The sequence below is a fragment of the Schistocerca gregaria genome, chromosome 2, assembly GCF_023897955.1.
Source record: "Schistocerca gregaria isolate iqSchGreg1 chromosome 2, iqSchGreg1.2, whole genome shotgun sequence".
Lineage (NCBI taxonomy): Eukaryota > Metazoa > Arthropoda > Insecta > Orthoptera > Acrididae > Schistocerca > Schistocerca gregaria.
This window is the reverse complement of record NC_064921.1, coordinates 776,730,945-776,753,889: the sequence shown is the minus strand read 5'-3', so window position 1 is coordinate 776,753,889 and position 22,945 is coordinate 776,730,945. Positions and strand designations below refer to the sequence as shown.

The window sequence follows — 22,945 nt, the reverse complement described above, 5'->3', positions numbered from 1 at the left end:
CATACTCCTCGACTCTTACAACTGTCATCTGATTTCTGTACAAATTGTAAATAGCCTTTCACTCCCTGTATTTTACCCCTGCCACCTTCAGACTTCTGAGTAATATGCTGTGTTGCTGAAAGAATATACTGTATGTAAATGAAGCAAAGCTGTTGAAATACTTTTTTGGAAAACATTTTACTTGAAGCATAATAAATAAAACACCACATATTATTTTGTTATGCAACTGTTCTCAAATAATGAATGGAAACTACTGGTTAAAAATCATCAGTCTTCTGTATAATTCAAAAGTGTTCAAACAAATAATATCTTTTGCTACACTGTGCAGAGAATTGTGTTTACATCTAGGAAAGCAGACAGCTGGAAGCTGAGTCATCTGCAAAAAGCTTTCTTTATACACTGAAGAGCCAAAGAAACTGGTACACCTGCCTAATACTGTGTAGGGCCCCCGTCAGCATGCAGAAGTGCTGCGACACAACATGGCATGGACTTGACTAACGTCTGAAGTAATGCTGGACAGAATTGATACCATGATTCCTGCAGGGCTGTCCATAACTCCGCAAGACATCCCAGATATGCTCAATAATGTTCATGTCTGGGGAGTTTCATGGCCACTCAGAAGAGTGTTCCTGGAGCCACTCTGTAGCAATTCTGAACAGTGGGGTGTCGCATTGTCCTGCTAGAATTGTCCAAGTCTGTCGGACTGCACAATGGACACAAATGGATGTAGGTGATCAGGCCGGATGCTTATGTACAGTGTAACATGGACACTGAGCCACATTTTGTTTCTAGTGAATTCCCACATCACTGAGAGGTGAATGCTAGATTAAAAGGCAGAGTGAAAAAAAGTGACCGAGCCCAGATTAGACCCTACAACCTTCTGGTTTCTCACAAACACTCTACCGTTAGAGCATAACAGATGCAAAGCTGGTTATAGTTTCTGCTGCCTCAAGGCACTGCAGCTCTCACGAGTTATGGCAGATGCTTACAAGGTGGCAGTGGCATCATTTTTACAACTTAAGTTCAATTCATCATAATTCACATAGTTTTATGAAATATTTATAAATTATACACAAAAGTCTTCCTTGTGAATCAGTGTGTCTGTAGGTGAAAACCAGATCAAAACCCCAATACCAGTTTCTGAGATTAGCATGAATATACAGGATGCAACTTAACAACAGTGTCATGAAAAGGACAGACTGCTGTTCACCATGAATATGACAAGCGGAATAGCAGACATGCACAACAAAAACACTTCACACATAGAGTGTTGGGCCAAAGCCTTCTTCAGAAAAGAAAAGAAAACAACTCCCCCCCCCCCCCCCCCCACACACACATACACATTCACACAAACAGGCACACCTCACAAACAAATGACCACTATCTCCAGCTGCTGAAGTGCTACACACTGCTGATCTTGACAGAATGGCACTAAGTAGGTAGTATGTCGTAGAACACATAGTGCACACGGGTGTTTGTTTTCATATGTGCGCACATTAAATGGGAGATGTGGAATATGGGAAAACAGCAACATGTGATGACAAATAATCGGTTTCACCTGCTGTGGGGTGAGCCTTTCACATTTTGGCATCATGGCTTGGTGGTGGCTTGATCATCAAAGAGCAACCACACTCTACAAGAATGAAAACAAAAGTCAAGACTGTTTTGTGACAAATGAGTTATATTGTAATCTTGATTGTCATGCTAAGCCTTCAAGGCGTATCTCACAAGTAAAGTTGTGTTCTACTCAGATTCGTGAGACACACTAATGATCTGTGCACCCATTCAGGGGAATATATGTTTTAAAAGGAAAATAATGGACACACTTTTTCGTGATATGAGTAGAAGTTTTCTTCCTTTTTCCAATAACAGTTGCAGATCGTAAAGGAGCAAGCAGGCAGCTACGTATAACCAATAAGAAAAACACTTCATTTGGCTCCCAGTGTGTAGGATATGAAGTATTGGATCAAATGGAAGAAAATAAACAGCTATAAATTTGCAAAATCTTGAAATTCAATGAGTGATAAATTATGACATTGCTAAGAGCAATGAAAATTAAACAAAAGGAGAAACTATAAGTGAACAGGCATAAAACTCAGTAATGATCTGTGAAGAAGAAAGTGAAGAGAAACATCAGAACAATTCACAAAATCTGAAGACAAACTATACTCATAACATTGTGGTAAAAGTATTATGGCAACTTCAATTATATTTATGTGTCAAGTAAACAATGTCAAGACATGAATAAAAGAATGTTTTAACTATGATGTAGTAATTTCTGTACATGTTTGGAGGAGAAGAATTTTTTGGAGGGTACGGCAAAGATTTTGAATCTTGACATCAGCGAGGACATAGTAGCAGCTGAGCAAAGTTGCAGGGGTGCTGCTGTACAACCTATTACTGTGTTCAAGATATCGGCTGCGCCAAGCGGTGCAAATCATCACAGTACATCATCATTTAGATGTGGTTGCATCGGCTAAACAATGAGAAAGTGCATTTAATTGGAAAGGGTGAGCTATTCAGAAAATACAGAAATCAGCTTTTTATTTATTTATTTATTTATTTCATCTTGATGATGACACAGTGTTTCAGTGTTAAGAAAAATGTGATAGAGGGTACATAATAGAGAATGAATGAATTACCTGACACTAGGAAGGAATTATATGACAAAGTAGATTCTAATATTAAGAAATTATGTAACAAAGTATTAGAATATGAAGGAACTATCTAACAAAATTGAGTTCAAAAATAATGACGTGTCTGTCAAGGTAGAAAATACAAAAGAAGAAGTAAAATTAGAGATAATAGAACAGGTCAAATAGGAAATAGAAGCTAAATTAACTAACACTGCAAGTGCTTTGATCCAATTGCCTCAGGAGTTGAATGATGAGATCAATAAGCAATACGATTTAGAAGTAAAACAGCAACTCAAAGAATTAGATAGTAAAATTAACGAAGTAGGTCAGTTTGCCATTAGAGAGTTCACCCAGGTTAAAGAGCAAATCTAAGACACAAATGAGGGTGTAACTGCTTCAGAACAACACAAATAATTTACAGAAATAGTTAACACACTAAAAACACTATCTAAATTGGAGGAATGATCACATGAAATAGTAATTTTTACTGTAAAAGAGAAAGTAGAAGCACTTAATACTAACTCTCTTTCTAACATTCCATTAAACAAGAAAATACCAATACAGTAATGCATTGTTTGCAAGACTGTTTTCAAGATGTGGGTAAACCATGACGTCTATTAACTGATAATAGCCCACAATTTATTAGCAACAATTTTAAGGAATTCTTGGCTTGGGAAGGGGTAAGATACTTAACTACATCCAAGTATAGTTCACAAATCAATCATTGTGAATGTGTTATGAGGGAATTAGGATGGTTGCGTAAAACGTACTGTTCTACAAGGCACACACTACCTGGGCACAACCAGTGGCAGAATTTCCAGTAATCCTTAATGAATTACTACATATGTCATCAGGATTAGCTCCTGTAGAAATTATGAATACAATCTTTATAGAAGAGCACTTGTTAAAATTGCTTACATGCCAAATTTACTGGCAACTGACTTGGAAAAGTTACAAGAGAAAGTACAAGAAAACCAGATTACACTGGCACAAAAAATAGTCAGAACTTTGACTGAGGAGGCTATTGTACCAAACTTACAAATAAATGATCTGGTATTAGTATTCTAATTCTTCACAAATGAATGGAAAAACTGGTAGAAGCCAACAATGGGAAAAATCAGTTTGTATTCCATAGAAATGTTGGAACACGTGAGGCAATACTGACTCTATGAGTTATCTTAGAAGATAAATTAAGGAAAGGCAAACCTACATTTCTAGCATTTGTAGACTCAGAAAAAGCTTTTGACAATGTTAACTGGGATACTCTCTTTCATATCCTAAAGGTGGCAGGGGTAAAATACAGGGAGCGAATTGTACAGAAAACAGATGGCAATTATAAGAGTTGAGGAGGCATGAAAGGGAACCAGCAGTTGAGAAGGAAGTGAGACAGAGTTGTAGCCTATCCCTGATATTTAGCCTGTGTATAGAGCAAACAGTAAAGGAAACAAAAGAAAAATTGGAGTAGTAATTAAAACTCTGGAGAAAAAATAAAAACTTTGAGGTTAGCCAATGATATTGTAATTCTGTCAGAGACAGCTTAGTACCTGGAAGAGCAGCTGAATGGAATGGACAGTGCCCTGAAAGGAGGATATAAGACGAATATCAACAAAAGAAAAACGAGGATATTGGAATGTAGTCAAATTAAATCAGGTGATGCTGAGGGTATTATATTAGGAAATGAGACACTTAAAGTAGTGAATGAGTATTGATATTTGGAAAGCACAGTAACTGAAGTAGAGAGAGGATATAAAAAGTAGACTGGCTACGGCACGGAAAGTGTTTCTGAAGAAGAGAAATTTGTTACAATCGTGTGTAGATTTAAGTGCTAGGAAGACTTAACTGGAAGTATCTGTATGGAGTGTAGGCAGTTATGGAAGTGAAACATGGTGATAAATAGTTGGGCAAGAAGAGAATAGAAGCTTTTGAAATGTGGTGCTACAGAAGAATGCTGAAGAGTAGATGGGTGGATCATGTAACTAATGAGGAGGTACTGAACAAAATTGGGGAGAAGACTTGACTAGAAGAAGAGACCAGTTGGTAGGACATGTTCTGAGGCATCAAGGGATCACCAATTTAGTACTGGAGGGCAGTGTGGAGGGTAAAAATCATAGAGGGGGACAAAGACATGAAAACACTAAGCAGATTTAGATGGATTTAGGTTGCAATAGTTATTCGGAAATGAAGAGGCTTGCACAGAATAGAGCAGCATGGAGAGCTGCATTACCAGTCTATGGACTGAAGAAAACAACATTAGTATGTGATTTTCATCACAGTTCAAATTTAAAGAAGGAAATGAGCAAATTTTTTCAGCATTACAGTGGATCTTTTAAAGTTCAGAATATACCACATCCAAAAGTAGTATATCTAATAGACCCTGATGCAGGGCAAGATAAAGGATTGTACAACATAGATATGATTAAAAGATTTAAGGTTCCAGGGGAGTTTGCACCCTTTGAAAATTCGGTGGATTGACAATCACCAACCGGCCGTGTTAAATTGTTTCTGTACTTCTATCTTAGTTTCCTTGGGGCAATTTCTATCTTCTTTGACTATTCTATTGTCTTTTATTACTACTATACCTTCTTCTACCACTTCTTCCCAAATTAGAACTAAAAAAAAAGTAAGACTCCAACACCTGTATGTGTGCAGTCCAGCATTTATTCAGTAATGATTGTATTGGTACATTTATGAAGATAGCCATAGCTTAGTTAACAAACTTAACTATAAATTAACATTTCAAGGAAACTTTTGAAGAAGTATCACATTCATGTAGCACATGAAAAGCCAAGAATAAGAACAATTTTAGCTCTATTATCACGTGACATAACAGAAAGTAGACGGAGTTATAGCACCATGACACTCGTAGAGAAATGCTTTAACTCAGAAGGTCTTTGCATAAGCTAGGAATATAGTAAGCTAAATATTTTGGAATTTAGAATAAGTAGTTACTGGTTGTGTACATTTTTAACATAAATAAAAAAGAATAGAATGGTTGGGTTCTTATTTGAATTTCATTATGGGAAGCTAATCATGTGTAGTGATAGCAACTCTTAATTATGGGAGGCTAATCATGGGTAGTGATATCAACTCTATCAAGTATAGACCAACGAGTAGACCTGATGATGACTTACGCGAATATACTTGTCTATTCAATTCTGAAGGTGGCAGGGGTAAAATACAGGGAGCAAAAGGCTATTTACAACTTGTACAGAAACCAGATGGCAGTTACAAGAGTCAAGGGACATGAAAGGGAAGCAGCAGTTGGGAAGGGAGTGAGACAGCATTGTAGCCTATCCCCAATGTTATTCAATCTGTGTACTGAGCAAGCAGTAAAGGAAACAAAAGAAAAATTTGGAATAAGTATTAAAATCCATGGAGAAGAAATAAAAACTTAGAGGTTCACCGATGACATTGTAATTCTGTCAGAGACAGCAAAGGACTTGGAAGAGCAGTCGAATGGAATGGACAGTGTCTTGAAAGGAGGATATAAGATGAACATCAACAAAAGCAAAATGAGGATAATGGGATGTAGTCAAGTTAACTCGGGTGATGCTGAGGGAATTAGATTAGGAAATGAGGCACTTAAAGTAGTAAAGGAGTTTTGCTATTTGGGGAGCAAAATAACTGACAATGATCAAAGTAGAAAGGATATAAAATGTAGACTGGCAGTAGCAAGAAAAGCGTTTCTGAAGAAGAGAAATTTGTTAACATTGAGTATAGATTTAAATGTCAGGAAGTCGTTTCTGAAAGTATTTGTATGGACTGTAGCCATGTGTGGAAGTGAAACATTTCCAATAAATAGTTTGAACAAGAAGAGAATAGAAGCTTTCAAAATGTGGTGCAACAGAAGAATGCTGAAGATTATATGGGTAGATCACATAACTAATGAGGAGGTATTGAATAGAACTGGGGGGAAGCGGAGTTTGTGGCACAAATTGACTACAAGAAGGGATCAGTTGGTAGGACATGTTCTGAGACATCAAGGGAACATCAGTTTAGTATTGGAGGACAGCATGGAGGGTAAAACTCGTAGAGGGAGATCAAGAGATGAATACACTAAGCAGATTCAGAAGGATGTAGGCTGCAGTAGGTACTGGGAGATGAAGAAGCTTGCACAGGATAGAGTAGCATGGAGAGCTGCATCAAACCAATCTCAGGACTGAAGACTACAACAAAAATTCAATTTTATTTCATAGGGTTTTAGGGTTTTGTTAGGACCAGTTTTCAGGGTGCCTGCCATGGTGAAGCCATGGCAAGTCTGTTCTGAAGAGAATGCCAAACAATTTCTCCCTCTTGTGCCTTGTGAAGTACCTTAGCAAACTGGGTCCCTGGGGTGGGGGGTGGTAAGGGAATCCATCTGTGGGGTACTTGTCTTCTTTTCTTCTTTGATCCTAATGTACCAGTCTCTCTACTTCCTTTTCTTACTTCACCATAAGGAGTACCAAATCTATCTTCCCTCTGCCCATATGCAAAGTTCATGTCATAGGATCTCTTCTTTTTACAGTGTATATAGTAAAATTTACAGCCTACAACAGTAGGATTGCACTGTCGTATCATGGTAATAATAGGCTAACAGGACTTTCTTTTTAGAGTGGAGTGACACATGTTAGTCACACTACACAGTGTAGGGGAGATGAGTCCAAGGAGGAGATGGAAGGCATGACAAACTGATGGCATGTTAGCTGAATACGAATCAAAATCTTACAATTTAACTAGAGAACAAGAAGGTTTGATAACTAGTATTCAACAAGGAGAAGGTTGATGAAGAATAATAACAGGAGATGAAGTGCTAACATTATCCTGTTGTATTCACAAGAAATACCTGGAACAGAATCTTTTGTATTGTCTGAATTTAGAAATTATAAGAAAGTACACCTTGACTGACATCTCTGCCCAAACTCTTTGCCTTTACAAATGTCTGCTTGTGTCTGTGTATGTGCGGATGCGGTGTGCGTGTGCGAGTGTATACCTGTCCTTTTTTCCCCTTAAGGTAAGTCTTTCCGCTCCCGGGATTGGAATGACTCCTTACCCTCTCCCTTAAAACCCACATCCTTTCGTCTTTCCCTCTCCTTCCCTCTTTCCTCAAGAAGCAACCGTTTGTTGCAAAAGCTTGAATTTTGTGTGTATGTTTGTGTTTGTTTGTGTATCAATCGACCTGCCCGCGCTTTTGTTTGGTAAGTCACATCAACTTTGTTTTTAGATATGTAAAGTAAAGGATAAGCTATATGTATCAGTAAGTAGAAGCAAGATACATAAGCATGAGAAATATGTGTACATAGTGATGTTATATACACACATCAAAAAAAGCTTTGCATCACCTCGGTTCTGAGAGTTCCGGAACTTGTATAGAACATTAGAATAGGGATCAACATAAACATCATATCCACCCTTTTTATTGCTCATAAAAACCACACATTGTATGTTTCACCACCATACCGTGAGATGTTCAGAGGTAGTGGTCCAGATTTCTGTACACACCAATACCTCTAATACCCAGTAGCACATGCTCTTCCATTGATGCATGCCTGTATATGCTGTGGCATACTGTCCACAAGTTCATCAAGGCACTGTTAGTCCAAATGGTGCCACTCCTCAATGGCGATTCGACGTAGATGCCTCGAAATGGTTGGTGGGTCATGTTGTCCATAAACAGCCCTTTTCAATCTATCCCAGACATGTTCAATAGGGTACATGTCTAGAGAACATGCTGGCCACTCTAGTTGAGTGATGTCGCTATCCTGAAGGAGGTCGTTCACAAGATGTGCACAGTTGGGGTGCATCATGCAGCCTACTGCACACAGTTTGAATCGTAACACAACGTCCTGTGGCAGCACGAAAAGCATTATTCAACACGGTGGCATTACTGTCGGGGTTCCTCCAAGCCATAATCCGTAGGTAACAGTCATCCACTGCAGTAGTAGCCCTTGGGTTGCCTGAGCGACGCCTGTCATCGACCGTTCCTGTCTCTCTGTATCTCTTCCATGTCCGAACATCATTACTTTTGTTCACTCTAAGACACCTGGACACTTACCTTGTTGAGAGCCCTTCCTGGCTCAAAGTAATAATGTGGGCGCAATTAAACTGTGGTGTTGATCATCTAGGCATGGTTCAACTACAGACAACACCTCCTTCCTGGTGGAATGACTGGAACTGATCAGCTGTCGGACCCCCTTCATCTAACAGGCACTGCTCATGCATGGTTGTTTACATCTTTGGGCAGGTTTAGTGACTTCTCTGAACTCAAATGGACAGTGTCTGTGATATAATATCCACCGTCAATGTCTATCTTCAGGAGTTCTGGGAACCGGGTTGATGCAAAACTTTTTTTGATGTGTGTGTGTTATAAACAAGAGTAAGGAAAAAACAAAAAGAAATTAGAAGAGAAAAGATAGTAAAAGGGGCCTAGTGTTGTGACAGTGCCACGACATTTAACAGTGCCGCCACAACAGTACGTGCAAACGGCAATAGAGGCGCTCCGCAACACAGCTGAGCGCGGGAGCGCCACCTAGCTACGAACGGCGCCGTTCGCATGTCACGGCACGGCAGTTGAATACGAGATACTGAGTTGTTATCTTGTAACCAGCTATTGTTTCTAAGTGAGAGTGTTTGAATATCCACACAATTATTGGTGATTAAAGGTTATAACACTTTTTGGCGACAAGGTTGGATATTTTCACTGCGTTGTGGATTTGTGTGTTCGTGACGGGGCAGACATGGAACACCTTATGCAAGCGATCATTGAACAACAAACACAGTTGACGGCTGCTATTCAGGCATTGTCAACGTCGCTTACTCATCGTCTGTCTTCCTCTTCTCCGCCTCCATTCCCTCTATATGACGAGGCTGCTGAAGACTGGGAGGTTTATGAGAAGCATTTGCGGCAATACTTCTTGGCTTTCGGCGTTGTCGACGCTCCTATGTGTAAGTCGTTATTTCTATCTTGGATTTCCCCACCGATCTATCAGCTGCTATCTCAGTTAGCCCCTCTGTGGGAACCTGCCTCTCTGTCCTTCCAAGAAATGTGTGACTTATTGTCTAACTATTACCGAAAAAGCACCCACGCCATTGCCGCCCATGTGGCGTTCTACCGGTGTCGTAAAAAGCCTCATCAATCTTACCGAGCTTGGGCGGCGGAACTACAAGGTCTGAGTAGGAAATGTCAATTTGTCATGGACACTGATCATGAGTCTTATGCTGATTCAATCGTTAGGGATGCTATTCTACGGCTTGCTTCTGATAAATAAGTTTGGCAAAGTGCCCTACAACTGCCAAACCCGTCGTTGTCGGAAGTTCTAAGCATCGCTCAATCCTTTGAAGTGTCTCACGCTGCTGGCTGGCAAATAGACGCGTGGTGTGATGTAGGCGCTGTACAGTCAACTTTCGACATGGACAATTTGCCTGTTTCACAGGAGAACGAAGATGTGGCGGCGGTTCACTCGCATAAACAACATCACATTGGGCCGCAACGCTCGCAGCGAAAACAGCAACCACAGAAGCATGTTCGTTCCGCAGTTCCTTCTTGTCCACATTGTTTCGTACAGCATGACAGGGCCGCATGTCCAAAACGTTGGGCCACGTGTAATTCACGTAGGAAAAAAGGCAACCTTGTTTCTGTGTGTCAGTCCCCTAAAGTTCCTGTCGATGAGGAAGAGGCATCGGACATGGATGTTAACTGTGTGCTTTCTCAAACAAATAAGTTGTTTGTTACTGTTCGAATGCAAGTGGACACTGGGTCTGCAGTAACTCTCATTAATTCTCGCACGTATTTGGAGTTGGGCTCCGCTCCCTTGTCTCCAGTTACGCGAAATCTGAGAACTTATAATAAACAGAAAATTCCTATCATTGGCAGGTTTGATGCTTCCACTGCCTACAAGTCTGTTGTTAGGCCCCTCATGTTTTATGTGGTGGATCATGCGGGCACTGAAAACCTGTTCGTTTATGATGCTTTCCCGTTGTTCGGGTTCTCCATTGATGATGATGTCCACCTCATATCTGAGGATATTCCATATCAACAGCTGGATGGATTGTGTTCTGAATTTTCGTCCGTGTTCTCTGCTGGTCTGGGTCGTGCCAGGGATTTTGAAGCCCACATTACTCTTAAACCTACAGCTCGCCCTAAGTTTTCCGGGCATGCCCTATTCTGGTGGCGTTGCATGCACCTGTCAAGGCTGAGATATACAGGTTAACAGCTTCAGGGATTCTCCTTCCTGTTACCTCCTAAACAAAACGGTAGTCTGCGATTGTGTGGTGATTTTAAAGCCACTGTCAACGCTCAGAGCCTCATTGACACTTATCCTCTTCCCCGTCCTGAGGAATTATTTACCAAGCTTGCTGGGGGCCAGTTCTTTTCCAAACTCGACTTATCGGAGGCATACCATCAGTTGCTGTTGGATGCTTCTTCCAAGGAATTTCTCGTCATCAACACTCCTTGTGGGCTGTATCAGTACCAGAGGTTACCATTTGGTGTCGCTAGCGCGCCGACCATTTTTCAGCGGTTTTTGGAACAGCTCACAGTTTCTGTTCCCAGCTGCATAAACTATCTGGATGACATTGTTGTCACGGGGGCCTCCACTGAGGAGCACCTTCGCAATTTGCGCTCACTGTTTCGTTTTTTCCATTTGGCTGGGTTGAGGTGCAATCTGGACAAGTCACAGTTCTTCCAACCCTCTATTGTGTATCTTGGTTTCCACTTGTCCCGTGAGGGTATACGTCCTCTATGTCAGCACGTTGCAGCCATTAACACTCTACCCAGGCCATCTATGGTCAAAGAACTTCAGGCGTTTCTAGGCAACATTGCTTATTATTACAAATTCATTCCATCCGCGGCGGCGGTAGCTTATCCTCTTCATCAGCTGTTACGCAAAAACGTCCCTTTCTGTTGGTCAGATGAGTGTGAGCAGGCTTTTGTCCTCCTGAAGGCTCATTAGCAGTCGGCACCTTGTCTTGCCACATTCCGTCCGGGTCAGCACTCGGCTCTGGTGACTGACACGTCACAGTATGGCCTAGGGGCTGTTCTCGCCCATCGGTATGAGGATGGGTCGGAACGACCCATTGCCTATGCTTCCAAGACCCTCAACGATGTGCAACAGCGTTACTCTCAAATCGAAAACGACGCACTCGCTATCATTTATGCTCTAAAAAAGTTCAGTGTTTTTCTGTATGGTTCTAAGTTTCACCTCATCACCGACCACAAGCCGCTGGCCTCTCTGTTCAGCCCATTGGTGTCGCTTCTGGATAAGGCAGCTCACCGCCTGCAATGTTGGGCCTTATACTTGTCTCGTTTTCGCTATGAAATTCACTATCGCCCCACGGCCCAGCACGCCAACGCTGACACATTGCCGCGATTGCCGATGGGCCCTGACCCGATTGTGATGAACTACTCTGTTTCCACATTGATGAGGAAGAACGTCGTGTGGTCGAGGGTTTTCCACTTACAGGTTTGCAGGTCATGTCAGCTACTGCGCAGGACCCGGTCCTGCGTCAGGTGATCGGTTTTGCTCAATGGGGTTGGCCAGACAGGACCAAGGGCCGGGCAATGGAAGCTCTTTGCAACTACCATGCCTTGCGCCTTCGTCTGTCTGTTCGTGATGGTGTTGTTCTTCTGGCCACGGATGGCGCATCTCCACGGGCCGTGGTGCCAGCTTTTCTTCGCAAAGATGATCTCAACCTGTTGCATGAAGGCCATTGGGGTATTTCTCACACTAAGTCCTTGGCCCGCAGGCACGTTTATTGGCCCGGTATTGATTCGGACATCGCCCACAGGGTTGCTGCGTGTGGTCAGTGTGCTCAACAACTGGCTGCACCTCGTACAATGCCCTCTCCATGGCCTGATCAGGCGCAGCCATGGGAACGGGTGCACGCTGACTTTGCTGGCCTCTTCCTCGGTACTTATTGGCTACTGTTGATTGACGCCTTCTTGAAGTTTCCGTTTGTTGTTCGATGTCCGTCGCCAACCACTGCGGCGACGACGCTGGCTTTGTCCAAAATCTTTGCGCTAGAAGGTCTTCCATCCACGATCGTCACGGACAAAGGCCCTCAGTTCTCTTCACAGACCTTCCGTGACTTTTGCACTGGACAACGGATTCATCATGTTACAGCACCGCCCTTCCATCCGCAATCGAATGGGAAGGTTGAGCGCCTTGTCCGCACTTTCAAAAGCCAGATGAAAAAATTCCTTAGTGATTTTTCCACAGATGACGCTCTGCTGCAATTTCTGAGTTCTTACCGCTTAACGCCTCTAGGTGATCGCAGCCCTGCTGAACTCTTGCATGGCCGCCAACCGCGCACTCTACTGCACCTACTTCACCCTGTCAGGCCTTGTGCTGTGTCCCCTAGTGCGGGAAAATACTCGGTGGGTGCCGACGTGTGAGCACAAGGGTATGGATCTCGCCCTAAATGGATTCCAGGGGTGGTCAAGGCTCTTCGCGGCCGCCGGCTTTGTGAAATACGTACCGACAACAGCATGGTTGTTCACCATTACGACCAGCTGCGCCTACGAGTGGTAGCCACGTTGGTGCCACCGCCCCTTCCTTTGCCTCCACCAGCCCGAGAAGCCAGTCCTGTCGCTGCTGCCAATCTACTGTACATGTTGATGCAGCCGACGTCACTACTGCTTCCGCTTTCGCGGTACGCTGGAACCGGCCCCAGTCGCGACGCCGCCTTCTCCGAGACCCATCTCGCTGGAGCACATCCCCAAGTCCACGACACCTATGGATGCTGCTCCGGAGTTTTCACCCATCATCTCATCCAGCACACACATTCCATGCATGAACTTCCGTCCTGGACATTTACGACAATACTCTTGTGTCTCTCCGCGGGATCTTCTCGGGGCCTCACAAGAGGCCATGAATGTCTCCGCACTCTCCATGTCTCCAGGGAAGTGAGTGTTTTTTTTTTTTTTTTTTCAACGGTTGTGACAGTGCCATGACATTTAACAGTGCCGCCACGACAGTATGCACAAATGGCGATAGAGGTGCTCCGCAACTCGGCTGAGCGCGGGAGTGCCACCTAGCTACGAACGGCGCCGGCCGCATGTCACGGCACGGCAGTCGAATAAGAGATACTGAGTTGTTATCATGTAACCAGCTATTGTCTCTAAGTGAGAGTGTTTAAATATTCATGCAATTATTGGTGATTAAAGGATATAACACCTAGTAACTGTGGATAAGGTGTTGAAGAGGAAATGGGTATGTGGATCTGCAGGAGGAATGGCCTATACTTGGTCAGGTGAATCCATGCGAGGAATGACCTGCAACATTTAATGTAGCTGAGAGAGAGGTATGGTTAGATAAACCCATAGAAGGAATGGTCAGGAGAACCCATGGAGGGAATGACCTGTCACACTATGAAGGTTTTCTCCAAACTAGTTCTATAATTGAATAGACTTAACAGATAGTAGAGAATAAAATGGCTGTAGCAGTAAAGTAATGAGGCTGTTTACAGTTGAATGGTAATGGGGAGAGAGGTCCCCACATCCTTCCTTTAAGTGGGGTAATATCAAGTGTTACATGCCATTTAGGCAAACTAAATTTCACACTCCTTGTTTGGAACAAGGAAAGATGATTGTAACACAATGTTATTAACTAGGGGGTAAGTTGCGAAACGTATACTGTGTGCGGGTGTTTGTTTTCGTATGTGCAGACATTAAATGGGAGATGTGGAATTCCAGAAAATGGCTAGGTGTGATAACAAATAAACAGCCTCACCTGCAGTTGGTGGGGTATTTTATGTTCTGGCATCGCAGCTTGATGGCGGCTAGACTGTCAAAGAGCAGCCACACTCTTCAAGAATGAAAGCAAAAAGACAATATGGTTTTGTGACAAATGAATTATGTTTTAATCTTGATTGCCATGTTGAGTATTTCACAAGTAAAGATGTGTTCTACTCAAATTCGTGAGTCACACTAATGATCTTTACACCAATTCACGGAAATATATGTTTATATATGTTTATAAAAAAAAGAGTAGTAGACTTGCTTTTTCATGGTATGAGTAGAAGTTTTCTTCTTTTGCTCCAATAACAGCTGCAGAATGTGAAGAAGTGAAACCTTTCCTTGGCTACACATGAGATTTCAGAGGCGTTGGTTAGCAGGACCTCTACTTCAAGAGAATCAACTACAGCAACCAGATTAAAAGAAAAAGGTAAATATGTCAGATGTTCTGTCGGGTGACAGATCTCATGAAGTATTCAGACTCAGCTTCAGCTACAAGGAGCAAGCCAGCAGCTACAAAAACCCTAAACCAAGAAGAAAACCACTTCACCCCTCCAGCCAAAGTGACCGGAGATAGCGATCATGTGTGCATGAGATGAACCTGTTTGTGTGAATGTGTTTGTGTTTTCCTTTCTTTTCTGAAAAAAAAGCTTTAGCAAAAATTTACTTATGTAACAGTCCTTTTGTTGTGACTGTCTGCAACTCAGCATGTCATTTTTATGGTGAGCCAGAATATATCCTTTTCATAATGTAATGTACAATTTTTTATCTCACTTCCAAATTTTATTGGACCATGTTACTACATACATGTCACAAAATAAAACTACAGTATACTCCAAATTATTTGGGAAAATGTGGGGGAGAAGATGCATGAATAACAAAAAACACAAATAATTCAGATATTTTCAAACATAAATTATTTGTTCAAAAATTTATCTAAATTCTGTGGATAGATACTGTAGGCCTGTTTATTTCTTAAAATAGTCTGTGATGTCGGTCTGCTTCTGAGAGGAATTGATACTTCTTCAAATAGCATTTCAAATTTTTCTTGCGACAATAATGTCACTGTACTGAAAACACCTCTGGGCCATATAATCTAGAAGAGTATCAACATACTGCAACACGCTACAGTGACCGAGAAGGTCACTGTCTCCATCCCCACTTTCACTTTCACGATCCTCTTCTTTGTTTTGTTGTGAAGTAGCAATCACAATTACAGCGTCACTCATGTACTGGAAACTGGGTTACCATGCGCTGATCTTCAGCCACTCATTCAAGTTTTCTTCATCGACATCTTCAAAACCATTTAAACCTGTTGCCAGATACATTATCTACTATTTATTCATCACTGAAACCTTGAAATTCACTTTCTTCTATATCTGGAAGAATTTTCCTCCATGAACAAACTAGTGTGTATGGCTTGACTTACTGCCAGTCATCAGAAATTTTGTGTATAGCATCTAGAATTGCCTACTTCTTCCAGAACACCACCAAATTATCCTCATCAACCAGCATTCTCAGTAGTCCAGCCTGATAGCACTGTTTTACTGCTGCAGTAACAGCATGGTCCTTTGTCTATGTAATACCAGTCACATTAGGACGTAAAAACTTAGTTACAATGAGGCCATCAACAGGTACAAGAATCATCTCATCTGGATATAAAGGGGGCACTATCAAACAATAGAACAGACTTCTGTGGTAATCCTTTCAGTTTTAGAAATTGCCAAACTCATAATACAAAATGTGTGTGGAACCAGTATTTGAAAATTTCATTATCCATCCATGCTCCTTTTTTGTTGTAATAATGCAAAGGGATGTCCTTAGCTGTGACGTTCTTGAATGCTCGGGGCTTATTTTTTATTTTCTAATCACTAGTACAGGTAGTTTCACTTTCTGGTTCCCAGAAGCATTAGCAGTGCACAAAGCTGCAGTGTGTTCTTTAAACAAATTATATCCAGGAGCATGAACTTCGCTCTTAAAATCAAGGGTTCTGGTTGGTAGACATTTCCAATACAGACCACTTTTGTAGCATGATGGAAAGAAGGAAATTAGACCTATTTGGGTTAGCTGAAACAAGATGGAAAGGAGAAGGAAGGAGAGAACTGAGGAAAGGTTACCAACTGCACTGGAGTGGAAATGAGGAGGGAAGGAGAAATGAAGTGAGAACAGTATTAAGAGATGAATTAAAAGATGAAGTAAAGAGAATAAGTGACTAGCTGAAACAAGATGGAAAGGAGAAGGAAGGAGAGAACTGAGGAAAGGTTACCAACTGTACTGGAGTGGAAATGAGGAGGGAAGGAGAAATGAAGTGAGAACAGTATTAAGAGATGAATTAAAAGATGAAGTGAAGAGAATAAGTGACAGGATGATGAAGATCAAAATATCACTCAAGGGATGACCATAGAGGTAATACAAGTATATGTGCCACAGGTGGGTTAGGTGGGTTGCACTTCTGAGGAGAAGCAAGAGTCTGAAGATGAAATGCAGATGCAGATGCAGATGGGAAGGAAGAATGAGATAGTAATGGGATATTTAAATGCACACATTGGTAGAGAAAGACAATGCTACAAAAGTATGCTTGGACCAGAGGGTTGGAGCTGCCAAAATGAGGAAGGTGAAAGACTATTGAGTTCTGTCAAAGGAATGGCTTGCTGGTTGGGAACTCTTGGTTCAGGAAAAGAGCCACAAAATTACATGGTACAGTCAAGACTTAAAGAGAAAGTTGATAGTTGACTACTTCCTGTACGATAGTGTGATAGTGAGATGAATAAGAATATCATTGACATTAAGGTAATATCATCAGAGGCCTTGGATAGCAACCATGAACCTGAGAAGGACTAAGATAATAAAGGGACAGAAAACCAGGAAGGACATATAAGGGTATGGAAGTTGAAGGAGGAAAAAATCAGGCTACAGTCAATACAATTAGTATAGGAAAGCATCCCAAAGAATGAACCAAAAATGGTAGAAGAGGAAAGGGGAAGATAAGTAAGTGGAGCAGAAGCAATATGTGGAAGGACAAGCAACAAAAAGAGATGGAAAGAAACACACTGGTGGAATGTTAAAACAGAGGATACAGTACATAAGAAGACTAGAGTCTTTGGGGTATGGTTCCAGAAGAGAACAGTAGAGACGAGAGAAGAGTATCAAGCAAGAAAGAAAGAAGCAAAAAGAGTAGTGGTGGTGGAGGATGAAAGTGGATGGAACAGTGGACCAGAATGATGGAGGAGGATAGTGAACGTTCAAAAAAAGGTGTTATATGGAATGATTAAAAGTAAGAGAAAGAACAGTATGACAGATTATGCCCAAATGGTGAATGGCCAAGATGTAGAGAATAAGCAGGAACTCAAGAATATGTGGAAGGGATATTTTGAAGACCTCCTAAACCTGATGACACCTGGATGAGGAGCAACAAGCCGAGGAGAAAAAAGAAGGGGAATAGCACACAGAAAAAGACCTTATATGGGGAGAAGTGCAAAAGGCAATGGGCAAGATGAAGGGAGGGGAGTCACCAGATATGGATGAGCTAAGTGTAGAGATGGTGAGAGCAGCAGGAGAGGTGGGGATACAATGGCTATATTGAGTAATGAAAATTGTGTGGAGACAAAAGATGACCCCAGAGAACTGGAAGAAGGGAATAATTGTCCCGATCTTTAGGAGGGAAATAGAAAAGAGTGCAAGAAAAGAGTGCAAGAACTATCAGGGGATAATATTGATGAATCATTGTGCAAATATTTTTGAGAAAATTTTGGAAGCATGAATTCGGGCAAAATTAGGAGGGAAGAGAGAAGAGCAGCATGGCTTCAGAACAGGAAGGTCCATGGTGGATCTAATTTTTGCTGTAAGACAACTGTAGGAACAGCACTATGAATATGGAGTAGATCATTCTACTAATGACCTTCCTGGACATTGAAAAAGCATATGATAGTGTACATAGAAGCAAAGTGTGAAAAGCCCTAGAAAACAGAGGAGTAGCAAAACAGATTATTTGGAGGATAAGGGAAATGTACAATGGAAGTGTGAGCTGTGTGAAAGTGGGAGGAGAGAGATCAGCCTGGATTGAACAGAAGAATGGCTTCAAGCAGGGAAGAGCACTTTCACCATTACTCTTCATTGTAGAGATGGATGATATAATGAGTACAGCAGAACAAGTAATTGGTGAAGGAAAGATGAAAGGTATGGTAATTGCAGATGATTTGGTGGAAATCAGGAGGAGGAAGTACAAGAGCAGTTGGATGTATGGGAACGAACAGTAAAAGGATATGGGATGAAATTTAGTATAAGTGAGAGTGAGATGATTATCACAACAAGAATGAAGGAGAGAGGCACAACTGGAATAACAACTGGTGGGGAATGATTGAGGAGAGTGGAGAGCTTCAAGTACTAGGAAGCCTGATACAGGAAGATGGAAAGAAACAACAGAGAAATAAACGGGCAGGGGAGAAAAACAGAAGCATTTCGGAAGTGTGTCAGAAGCCTAATACGGAGCTAGGATGTACCCTAAATCAGTAAAAAGGTAATATACCAATCATACTATGTCCCGATCCTGACATATGCATCCGAAACCTGGGTTATGAAAGGAAGAGAGAAAAGCAAAGTACAAGCTAGTGAGATGAAATTCTTGAAAAACAGTATTGGAGTGACAAAGATGGACAGGTTAAGAGATGAGAGGATGAGTGTGTTAATGAAGGTGAAACCATTACAGGAGGAGATAGAGAAATCAAGGCTGAGATGGTATGGGCATGTTAAGTGAATGGAGGAGAAGAGGATACCCAGGAGGATACACAATATGAAACTGGAAAGAAAGAGAACAAGAGGAAGACTGAGAAACAGATGGCTGAAAGGAGTGGAGGAATGCGTCCAGAAGAAAGGAGAAGACTGGAACAAGATGAAGACGAAGAGATGATGTCAAGACAGAAAACGATGGAGAGGCCTATGTTGCAAATAGACCCAGCCAGGGGTTGGAAACTGTCCAAGATGATGATGATGATGATGTATTATAAATTTGGTCAGGTGTGAAATTCTTTTCTTCCACAAGTTTCTGGAATTCTTCAGTGAATTGCTGCAACATTTGAGTTAAGCTGTTCTTCTGACATGGTAAGTTCACAAATCCCGTGATATTGTTCGAATCTGGTTACCCACCCTGATGAGGTATTAAATTTTACCTCTAACCCTAGAGTTCATGAAAAAAATTTGCTTTTTCAATACACATCATGCCTGACATACTGACACCTTCGGCTCATTTTTGGCTAAACCACTGCAAAAGAACAGCATTTAATTTAACAAATGTAGCTTTCTTAACATCTTTTTCATGTAGATGGTCTAGAACTAGAATCACATTTACTGACAAAAATCCTGTATTTTCTGTTTACTCTTTTTAATGTCCAGAATAGTCTGCATTCCAGTACCATAATCACCACTTAGTGCTGCATCAGTTCTCAAATATTTCAATTAATTCTAATTTTTCTTTTAATGTCCACACATACTTATTTTATTTCTCCATCACCGCCTTTACAGATTTCTTTTAATTTTTGTTGTTGGTACTTACATGCCAATTAACATCAGAAAACTAAGTTTGCTTTTGATTTACACAGAAAAGGCTGGCTGATAACAATGCAGCTGTCATTTAAACAATGTTGTCATGCGGAGGGTTGTTTATTGCTGTTTTCTAGAGAAATGGGAAAATAAAATACTATACAGCATACACAGAGGATGAGAATGTGAAACATGGTTTGGGATACAGGTGATAACAGAAGCCCTGTTTACTGCCTATAAAAAAAAACAGTATGCAACATTAATAAGTGTTATTTAATTGGTGAGAAACTTACAAACAACAGATTTAATGAGATGCATAATACAGTTCATGGGAAGGAGGAAACAAAAAGAGGTAGAGAAATACCAGAGTAATACATCAAAGTGTGAGACATGAATGCATGTATAGGGACTGGCTGGACACAGATGAAGAATTACCTTGTTCACCCCCCCCCCCCCCCTCCACTTTTTGTTTTATCTAATCAAAGGGCAGCAGCTGTGTAAAAAAACGTTTCACAGTTCAACACACTGTTTTCAGACCAGACAAGTTACAGTTTTATCCTTCACATCCCCATTAACCAAACCACAGCCTGACTCATGCTGATTTATCCTTTTGGAGAAATGTGAAAATGAAGGCCTTGTTACAAAAGCATTCCAGCTATTTTGAGGGTCTTGGGTGCTCATACATAGAGAAAGGGAGGAAGCTAACAATTTGCTGACAAGTGTGAACAACTAAATACTATATACGGGGGCCTCTTTGAAAGAGATGAGAAAACTGTCTTGTTTGCTAGTTTCTGGTAATCCTCTCTCTGTTGTGACAAAAGGAGTATTCACTCACACAATACGTAAAATTGCAAGGAGGTAGAAAGCCTGGCAAACACTTACCTTCATGGGATGAACTTCTAGTATTGCTGACAGAAACATTTAAAAGTGAAAAGAACTATTCTTAACTTTCAAAATAGTTAATTTCTTTCTCAGGGAGAAATGTGGGATGATTTTAAGAAGGAGGGGGAGATCCCTCAGATCCAAGGTCTAGATGGACCCACGTGTTGTGAGCATGGAGGAAAAAAGAGGGGAGTAGTTCGATTCAATGTAAGAGTGTTAACAGTCATGTTTCATAGCCAGTCATTATATTAAACACCAACCCTTAAGGATCCTGAATAAAACTTTCTAACATTTAATGGCACAATTGTGCATTCAGACATCTTTCTCTACTCACAGACAATGCCATAGCTACCAAATGTAGATGTTAGCAAAGCAAGGATTTTAATCTAGTATTTTACTAAACATCCCGGAAGAGTGGGATAAATTTGCTGGTTGGTGCAGAAAGATCATTTCCTAATCTCATAGGTTCTCCTATATGAAGTTCATTTCTGTGTAGCTGTAGTTTTCAAGACAGATGTCTCATGTCTAAATTTAATGAATGATCAGAACCAAAGCTTACATGAGAAAATGACTGTTCGACATTTGCTGAAAGCAATGAAAAGAATGATTTGCATTCAGGCTCAAATTTGTAAAACACATCATCATAGGCAAAGCTTTTGTATCAGCTGCAAAGATGGCACAACCTGAACACCATGCCCAATGTAATAAATAAAGCTTGCATGAAACACTTGTCAAGAGAAGCTGTCTACAATTTTGGTCAGATTACTTTCAAAAGTGACCATTTTCAAGTAAATAGTGGCCAGATCTTATGGAAACCTAACATTTCTTATTACCATTTCTACCACCCTACTTTCAAAAACTGAAGGAAATAAATTTGTTTAGCAAGTAAAACAACAGCTAACTTACCTCATTGAGGCCGTAAGTCCAGCCTTGTTGAATGCGTTCTTTTGCCCAGAGATTGTGTGTATTTTCTGCAAGCTGATCAACCAACTCTTCCATTTTTGGAGTAAGTGTGATAGCACTAAGGTCCAGGGGTGCTGGTTTGTAGCCATTCGACTGGAGGAATGGTTCATTTGGAAGACGAACAGTTTTGATACGAGATGGTGGCTTGTCCATGGTAATATAATATCCAAGTGCAAGAATTGTCCTACAAAAAGATCTCTTATAAACAATTTGTTTCATAATAACATCAACAAAAATGTTACTATAAATTGGTTTTTGAAATTTATCACTGAATAGTTTCTAGGGGTAAAGTTCATTCTTTATTTCCTTTTTAGTAAAGTACCACTGTAAGTAAGTAAAAACTACAACTGAACCATAACATACTTTAGTGTTTGAACTGCAAGCTGTGAATCATAACGTTTCTCAGCTGGAGGCAGTCTTTCAAACTGAATGAGGCATGGATGAATTTTACGAACATCATCTCTCCTTTCTCCGTATGCCCATCCGGCTTCAATTTTGTTCATTGCCCACATTTCATGGATGTTTTCTGCAAGACGATCTCTGATGCTTTCTATATAGCCCGGTAATGTAATCTGGAAACAGAAACATGAATTTGTCCCATGTCAGAAAATACATCATTTCTTTTAAAAGAATAGCATTTTGATTTTTATCACAAAAAAAGCAGTTTAACAATTATGTATGCATAAATATAGAGTGAAAACAGGAAGTTATAGAAAAACTCAACGAAATTTTAAAAAATCAACAAATGTATTTTAATGCCAAAAAATAACCACTAATTGCAACTTGAGGTTTAACAAACAGTAATTCGTATTATGCATTCCTGGATAGCTGAGAGTGGTAATGTACACGCTTCCGGGACATGAGGTGAGCCAATCCCAGATTGATTCTGCCTCATGGCTTTAGTTCTACAAATCAGTAGTGACTTTTGTCTCAATTCATCATTGTCACAATCTCCCTGTTGTGAGAATCCAAGTAAGGTCGCATACATTAGGTGATGAATTTAGTGGACTACGATGAAAGGATGTAGACAGTGTTACTTATGGAATTTTGGGTTGGTCCAGGGAGCACGCACAGATAACTGAAATGGTTAATGTGACTGCTTGTATTAAGCAGGAAATTCAGGTTCGAGGCCCAGTTTGGCCCAAATTTTCATGTGTCACTATTAGGTGGTAGAGATATACCTAATACAGGCTGATGTCAAGGAATTCGCAGTCAGCAA

The 22,945-nt window shown here is 40.9% G+C and overlaps 1 protein-coding gene across 9 annotated transcripts in view; it reads right to left on the bottom strand.

Moving 5' to 3' along the window:
- The window catches only part of LOC126335019 (ryanodine receptor), a 691,249-nt gene that overhangs the window by 395,964 nt on the left and 272,340 nt on the right, over positions 1-22,945 (bottom strand). For all 9 annotated transcript variants that reach the window (XM_049997852.1, XM_049997851.1, XM_049997850.1 and 6 more), the window contains 2 exons: positions 22,090-22,298; positions 21,670-21,910 (listed from right to left, as the gene is read on the bottom strand). In XM_049997852.1, the coding sequence (XP_049853809.1) occupies positions 21,670-21,910; positions 22,090-22,298 (450 nt within the window). The remainder of the gene's footprint in view (positions 1-21,669; positions 21,911-22,089; positions 22,299-22,945) is intronic.